The sequence below is a fragment of the Mytilus edulis genome, chromosome 14 (genome assembly GCF_963676685.1).
Source record: "Mytilus edulis chromosome 14, xbMytEdul2.2, whole genome shotgun sequence".
Taxonomy (NCBI): Eukaryota; Metazoa; Mollusca; class Bivalvia; order Mytilida; family Mytilidae; genus Mytilus; species Mytilus edulis.
Genome location: NC_092357.1, coordinates 17,292,628 through 17,300,826, shown reverse-complemented (window position 1 = coordinate 17,300,826; position 8,199 = coordinate 17,292,628). Strand labels below are relative to the sequence as shown.

General features: G+C 31.1%; 1 protein-coding gene and 1 long non-coding RNA gene across 2 annotated transcripts; one reads left to right on the top strand and one right to left on the bottom strand.

Annotated features, from left to right (window-relative positions):
- Window positions 1-3,544: 3,544 nt before the first annotated feature.
- LOC139504005 (toll-like receptor 4) lies at window positions 3,545-5,452 on the bottom strand. The gene has a single exon (XM_071294055.1). It carries the CDS (start codon window positions 5,450-5,452, stop codon window positions 3,545-3,547), a length of 1,908 nt encoding a protein of 635 aa, XP_071150156.1.
- A 405-nt stretch (window positions 5,453-5,857) lies between these two features.
- LOC139502880 (uncharacterized) lies at window positions 5,858-7,354 on the top strand. The gene is made up of 2 exons (XR_011658962.1): window positions 5,858-6,671; window positions 7,236-7,354. It is a non-coding gene; the product is annotated as an uncharacterized lncRNA (long non-coding RNA).
- The last annotated feature ends 845 nt before the right edge of the window (window positions 7,355-8,199 follow it).

Genomic DNA, 8,199 nt, shown 5'->3' with positions numbered 1-8,199 from the left:
TACATGTTGACATATATTTATATTCAAAAGGACAGCAGTTTGTCATTTTAAACACTTTTAATTCGTCATTGAATACCAAATCTTGCATCACCCTTCGTAGGTTCTCATCATCACACAGGTTATGAGAAATGTCTAAATATTTCAATTTTTTTCCTATTTGGTAATGTCCTAACGTCATAGTTTTGTATCCTACAGTTTGTCAGTTCAATATAGTCAAGATATGGAAGATAACGAAATGTTTCGTTATTCACAGAAGGCATAAAAAAAAAATCTATCTTCAACCTTGTAAGATGCCTTGATAATCTATGATCATTTGAAAACATAAACGATAATAAGAGGTGTCCTACATCTACTTCAATACTTTGTAATTAATGTAAAGGTGTAATTAAATCGCTTGGGAAAGTGTGAAATATTATATCTGTATTGAACAGCAAACTCCGCAAAAAACAGCGTGCATTCTCGTGTGTTTACGACACAAATGGTTTAAAAATATTGTGCGGTATTTTTAAACTGCAATTCAAATAATTTTCTTCAATAGATAATGTCTTGAGACTTGATAGAGCATTGAATGTTCTTTTTTTTTAAATGTATGAAAGCTGATGTCAAGATAAATCCAACTCGGTAAGAGTTTCTAAATGATTAAATGTTGGTGATGCAATTATTATCACTTTATTAATTCTCATAAAAAGTTTGTGTACTTCCTTCGGAAAATGAGGGATGTTGCTGTCAGTAATATGTTTCTGATTACACTAAACTGTAGTTACAAAATCATAAAATTTTAACGCTGGTCATATGTACATACACCTTCTAAATGTTCTCCTGTGATTACAACTGGCATGATGCATATGGTAGACGTAATGTATATAGTGATTATCTTCATTTTGTTAGTTGAAACAACAAAGATTTTTAATATATAATTGAATATTTCTATTTAATATAAATTCATAATGATAAGATTTATATTTTTTCAAGTAGAAAAAAAGTACCAACCAAACAGTAATAATCATGATTATTCTAACAATTGTAATGATAATTACTTTCTGTTTAAGATAAATTCTAAATACTACCGCTATGAATTATGATTTTTCAAGTCCAAATAAACAAGTAGTTATAACCATACTTACTTTTATTCTAACAATGATATTGATAATTACTTAAATATATTTATACTAGACAAACTAAACATAGTTAAATAAATAGATAATGCATAACAGATATACCAGATGGACAGTTAAACTCGTAGAGCGACAATAAACTGTCAAAGACATGACTAAAAAAAACAAAGACTAAGTAACACGAACCCTATTAAACAACTGGGGGTGAAGCTTATGTACTCATGAACAACTGGGTTTATCACTCATATTTTGTAAGGTTACCTGTATCAGGTGCCGTTTGTCTTTAAAAGAAAAGATAGCGTATTGGGTATCCATCCACGACTGACATTAAATCAATAAACAAACAGGAAAAAAACCCACTTAAAACAAAGGAAAATCGCATTTAATGGTGTTCTACATCACAAATTCATAGTAAGGCCTCAAGCAAGGAGAAAAAATATCCCCTCATTTCAATTTTATGTAGGCCTCTATAACTGGTTTGAGCGGAATACATAAAATTACATTTGATCACACCACAGTTGACCAACGAATTGAAGAAGTCATAGATGTGCATGATGTATCTCAATAAAATATATCACAAACACTTAGACAACCGTAGGGCACATCGAGAGGTATTTTAGATAACCGTAAATAAATGAGTCAGAAGTAGTAGACTTTGTCAAATATAAAATAACCAACAGAAACCCGGAAAAATATTCTATAAAACAAAATACTTCATTCGCCTATGTGTAGGTATTTGCATGTTATTTTGTATAGTTCGGGTGAATTGAGTGATAAGGTGATGATTGACAATACCTAAGTTTAAATTCATTTGACTAATAAAACTCTGATTAACTAATGAGTATAAACATAGGTCAATATGTACACGAAGAAATTTATAAAACCATGATAGGAAATCCTTCATTTAAGGTAATAAATCAAAATACCGTACGAATGTTAAAATTCTGTTGTAAAACAAGGAGACAAATCATAAAACTAATATCTGAAAACTACATCGAATTTTCTCATCTGTAAAATGCATAGAATGAATATAGGAAAATGTTGTATAAGTGCCAATGGAAAACTCTCTCTCGAAGTAACAATTTATAAAAGTAAACCAATATATGTCAAGGTACGGCCTTCAACAAGGAGCCTTTGATCACACCGAACAGCAAGCTATAAAGGGCTATAAAATAACTAATGTAAAACCATTTAAACGGGAAAACAAACAGTCTGATCTATATAAAAACGAGTAACGAGAAACACGTATAAACTACATAAACAGACGACAACTACTGTATATCAGATTCCTGACTTATGACGGTACAAACTTTTGCAGCGGGATTAAACGTTTTAATGGTAACGCGCCTTATCACTTCTGAAACAATAGTATTACATCACAACATAGAAAGATACACTATAAAATATCAATTGGCAGGCCTATCTCAATCACAAAACGCAAATTAAACACGATGGATATTTGTATACAAGAGTTCAAACAGAGCACAATATTTTGTAAAAAATATACATCCTTATGATAAACTAATATCAGTCAATTCTATAACGTCCTATTGTGCTTTTTCATACGAATGTACGTATTAGTTGTATTAACAATCAATTCTTTATTTAATTTGATATGAATAACCTTTACTAATAGTTATTCCCTGTTGAACTAAAAATGACATCCTTTCCCACGACTTAACGACGATTAAACAATTAACAATCACATGTCGCTGTCAAATGAGGACTAATAAAATCACGAGAGCAGTTAAAATCAAATTGTTCAGAGCACTGATATACCTTCGTCAAATAAATCCGCTTACCGCCCCTATATACACATGCATTACGTGTAGCACTTCAAATGCATTGACTACCAGCATAATGTATAGAAGGTCGTTCATTTACAACGACAACGATTGTGTTTTTTTAGATTGTGACTTGTAAATTCTTTCAAACCGGATTTTGGAAAAAATATAAGCAAATAAAAAGATTTTTCAAACAACATGCCATCCTTAACAATATCTTAGATGTCATTGTACTATGAATTGTTAATGAATATATATTAAAAGTTTCATTCATATCCTTACCATTGCGGGGTATTGTTTAAGAATATTGTCTTTATATCTCATGATATGATATACGCAAAACAAATACAACGTTGTACCATTATAGTTGTTGTCCTTCCTTTGAACAATACTTGTTTTTACTTTCAAAAGTTATATGTAGCTCAGATAAAACAGAGGATTATTCAAATGAAAATGTACAGAATAAATGATTTAAGAATAAGTCTATGGCGTTATACATTCAAACAATACTAAGAACTTAAACCAAAGATACACCGTACTACATTATATTTTAAAAGAAAAGAATGTACAAAAACCGATATACAATTAAATTTCAAACTAAGGTGACTTTTTGAAAAAATGTCAAGGTCAAGTGTTCTTTTTTTATTATTCAGATGATCCTAACGATTCTGCTATTTTTTTCCAAAACACAACATTCCCTTGTTCATCATTTGGGTACTCGATGTACGATTGCTTCTGAACTAACTCAAGAATGACTAACGGTAGATCTTTCGGACGTAGTTGTTCATAGAAGACCAGAAAAAGAATGTTTTGTCCATCTCTCGAATATATACTTTCCATTTTCGCCATGTTAAATTCAAACATGCAATAGTATGAATCAAGAAATGATCGCGTTATTATGCATATTGTCCTTCTACTTTGGTGAATTCCATTCGTAATGTTTTGTGTAATTTCTTCTCCTGGAACGAAGTCCCGCTGATGAACGCAGAGTTTCAAGTTTTCGCCACGTTCCAAGTGTGGTATAACTTCACTCACAACGAAATCTGTTTCTTCATTTGCATAAGATATGAACGCATCGTATTTGTAAGAAGTGTAAGATTGAATATTTTGGAATACCTTGTACTTATGTCTAGTCATGTAATACAGATAGCGAAGCCTCCATCGAAACCTGTACACCAATCCAGAGGAAAGAATAAGAAGAGCTATAGATATCCCCACAGCTATACAAATAATTAACGTGGTATACGAGCTGCACTCCTTTTCAAGTTGTTTTACAATTACATTTACATTTACATTTGTCAATTGAACTACATCATTGTTATCAAACCGGCACATGCATTTGTCCTTATTTAGTAGCAAGTCTAAATTAGCGTTCATCCATTGTACGAACTTCAGGTTTTCACAGGTACATTTCAATAAATTATTTGATAGATCTATTTTCAGTTTAGATGTTTTGGAGAGTTTGTGTAAAGTATTCATAGAATTTTGTGAAGATATTCCACTGATGTTGTTATATGATAAATCAAGTTTTTTCAAACTTACTAGATGAGAAAGATCGAACGTAATATCAGTTAACTTGTTGTGGCTCAAATCTATGTTTACAGCATGCTCATGTCCGTGAAATAAGCCAAAAGACAAATCCTGAATACAATTGAAGGATAAGTCAATTTCTCTGAGTTCTGTCTCACCGGAGTTAGTATATCTTTCCGTTGAAAGGTATGCACCTAGTTTGTTATTTTGTAAGTTCAATATCGACAAGTAAGGCATTCCAAAATAGAACTTCGACAGTTTATTGTTCGAAAAATCAAACACTTTCAATGTGGGAGGCATCATGAAATATTCATCGTTACCAATAGCTTCGACAAAACTGTTATTATTTACATAAATTTCCCTTATTTGTGTAGCATTTAGAAACAAAGCTAAATATTGCGGCAGAAATATAGACATAGAGGGAAAGGAATTCGTCATTTTCAAGATCTCCAGTTTTACATTGAAATTTAAATCGCTCATTAATTTCGACAGGCAATCATCAGTGAACTCGTTTTCCGAAATGTCTAGATATTTGAGCTTTTTTCCATTTCGCAATGTCCAACGATCATAGCTTTGTGTGTGACAGCGATGCATGTCAAGATATTCAAGATTGGGAAGATTGAAAAACGTTATATTTCTAACATGAGGCAAATTACAAAGGCCTATTTCCAATTTTGTTAGATGCGTTAATGATCTGTAAATGTTTGGAAACATAAACAAATTAAGTTTAAATTGCGGATGTATTACATCTACTTCTATACTCTCTAACCGAACTAAAGATGACAATAGATCGCTTGGAAAAGATGGATATAGGTAACTTTGTTCAACCAATTTATTGTTCGCTACATTCAAACTTTTTAACGAAACCAATGGCTTGAAAATATTATTTGGTATTGCAAAACTGTAGTCTAAATAATTTCCTTTTATAGATAAAGTTTCAAGTCTTGATAAACCACCAAAAGTTCCTTCTTCTAGATATTTAAGTCTATTATAAGATAAATCTAACTCAGATAGATTTTTCATATGATTGAATGTTGTTCGCGGAATTATTTCTATCAAATTAGACCAAAGTGAAAGTCGTTGTACACTTCTTGGAAAATGAGGGATGTTATTATCAGTGATGTTTTTATGATTACAAGAAACTCTCAGATTTGAAATATAACATTCACATCGCGGATCAAATATACATCTATTTTCTGTTACTTTCGTTGTATATACAATCAAGATGCAGTATATGAAATACACTGTTGTGTGCAATTCGGATATCTTCATAATTAGATATTAAAACAGCAATTGTTTTTTCTGAAAAACGATAACACACTGTTTCAATTAAACATGTTAAAGGTTATAATCAAAAATGTTTTTGTATGATTTAATTGAACGATATTTTGTCCCAGGTTAGAATTGTCTTTTTACCATCTTTATAGGTGTAATACCACCAAATCATGATACGCCACATCCGGTTGCATACGAAAGTAGGTCTAAAAAAATATTCCCTTGAATTTGACAGTTGTAGAAAATTAACCCTGCATTTCAATGCACTTAAATTTTTCTGAGTCATAAACATGTATGTTGGGTGTCTGAAAGCATCATTCTTTTTTTATTTGATGGTCTTATAAAATATTTTGGAAAGTTAAGGTTACATAGTTGCCAAAGCAGGTAACCAGTAAATAACCTGGTAAAAATGTGATTGTTTACTTCCGGTGCAGGTTACTTTCTTATATGCAATGAAATGTAGTGTGAAATTTTCACTGTAGCACTGGAAAGGATTAAACTTTATTCATGCAAAGTATTTCTTTGGTTGAAATAAAGGTAAATTCTGTACATTTTTTTTAAAAGTACCAATTTAACAAAGACTAATAGGGAAAAATCAATGGTGGTATTACACCTATTTAAGGAAACTACATGTGCACTCGTGACCTTATTGTACTTTCATTTTTAAAAGTTATTAATAAACCAGTTCATACATTGTAAACATGGACTATTCGGAATGGATTGAGACACAGAAAGCACGTTTGAGGTAAAATTGCCTTGAAATGGGGGTTTACGGGTGTTTTCTAAGTCAAATGGGTGGACAGACAAAGCTGTATTTAGTTTACTGTGTTAAATTTTAAATAATGCCCTAACAGTTTTGTTTATACAACATGTGAATTTTTTATTTCAGTGTTCACATGTTCTGAAGAGCATTCTGTTGAAAAATCTTATATGTGAATTGGTCTGCAGATGACACTTCAGCATTAAAGTAAGTATCAACTATCATCATGTTTTTTGTGTTTTTTTTGGCCGCAAAAGTTTACAATTTGCCATTGTGCCATCTACATTTTGCACAGACAATAAATCATCTAAACACTTATTTGCCCTGGATTTATACACATCAGAATCCAGTCTCACATACTTAAACTTTATAATTCTTACCAATTATTTTTTGTACCAGCATTCCAAGGGACATAACCCTTTTTAAAAACATTTTGAGGTATTTTTTATTACTCTTTCTCCCCATTTTCTAATGTAAAATACAAGAAAGTGGACACTTTGTGTAAATCTATTAGAAATATACTGTTATGAGTAAATAAAAAGACTTTGATACCAGTAACAATAAATGGTTGACTGAAAGGGAACCGTTATTTGTCACACTAGGCGAACAGACTAAAAACTCGAGTTACACATAAGGGCTTCTAGAAACTTCCGTGTAGACTGTTAACATTTATAGAGACAGTTCTTTCAGCTAAAACACTTTAATTATTGATTTAACATTACATTTATATCATTTTTGTGGGGAAATAATCACATTTGTTTTATTTTTTAGACAAAAGATATCAAGTTTTGATGAAAAAGGAAGGAAGGAGGAAAAATGGACCAAAACAGACCAAAACAGACCTTCAAATGAACTCTAAAAGGTGCAATAAAATTGTTTATCATCTAAAAGTTGTCTTTTGTATTCTATTTAATTGTTTGAATGCATAGATCATGAGTTTTTGATCAGATATTAGTCAACACTGCATTTTATAATGATACACTGAAATTTGGATTTGTCGAAGAAATTAGACTGAAATTGCCGTAGGATATGGCCTTACAGTATAGTGATTTTCTCTGAAACTATAGATCTGACTGAGACAAAACTTGGCAGTTATGCTTGAAATAACTTGCAATTGGAGGGAAAAAAATTACATTAAGTTTATTTGACATTTAGGTGTTCTTTAGGTGTAATACCACCAAATCATGATACGCCACATCCGGTTGCATACGAAAGTAGGTCTAAAAAAATATTCCCTTGAATTTGACAGTTGTAGAAAATTAACCCTGCATTTCAATGCACTTAAATTTTTCTGAGTCATAAACATGTATGTTGGGTGTCTGAAAGCATCATTCTTTTTTTATTTGATGGTCTTATAAAATATTTTGGAAAGTTAAGGTTACATAGTTGCCAAAGCAGGTAACCAGTAAATAACCTGGTAAAAATGTGATTGTTTACTTCCGGTGCAGGTTACTTTCTTATATGCAATGAAATGTAGTGTGAAATTTTCACTGTAGCACTGGAAAGGATTAAACTTTATTCATGCAAAGTATTTCTTTGGTTGAAATAAAGGTAAATTCTGTACATTTTTTTTAAAAGTACCAATTTAACAAAGACTAATAGGGAAAAATCAATGGTGGTATTACACCTATTTAAACCGTGTCATAGATCAAATTTATTCATTCAGTGTATATTTTTTTACTTTCGTTTTAATGTTTTTTTTATCGAGTTATGCCATTTCAATTGATGTTTTAGT

What these genes read in the sequence shown, in the direction of transcription:
- LOC139504005 (XM_071294055.1), bottom strand. Translation starts at nt 5,452, where the DNA reads ATGAAAAATCTATCTGAGTTAGATTTATCTTATAATAGACTTAAATAT.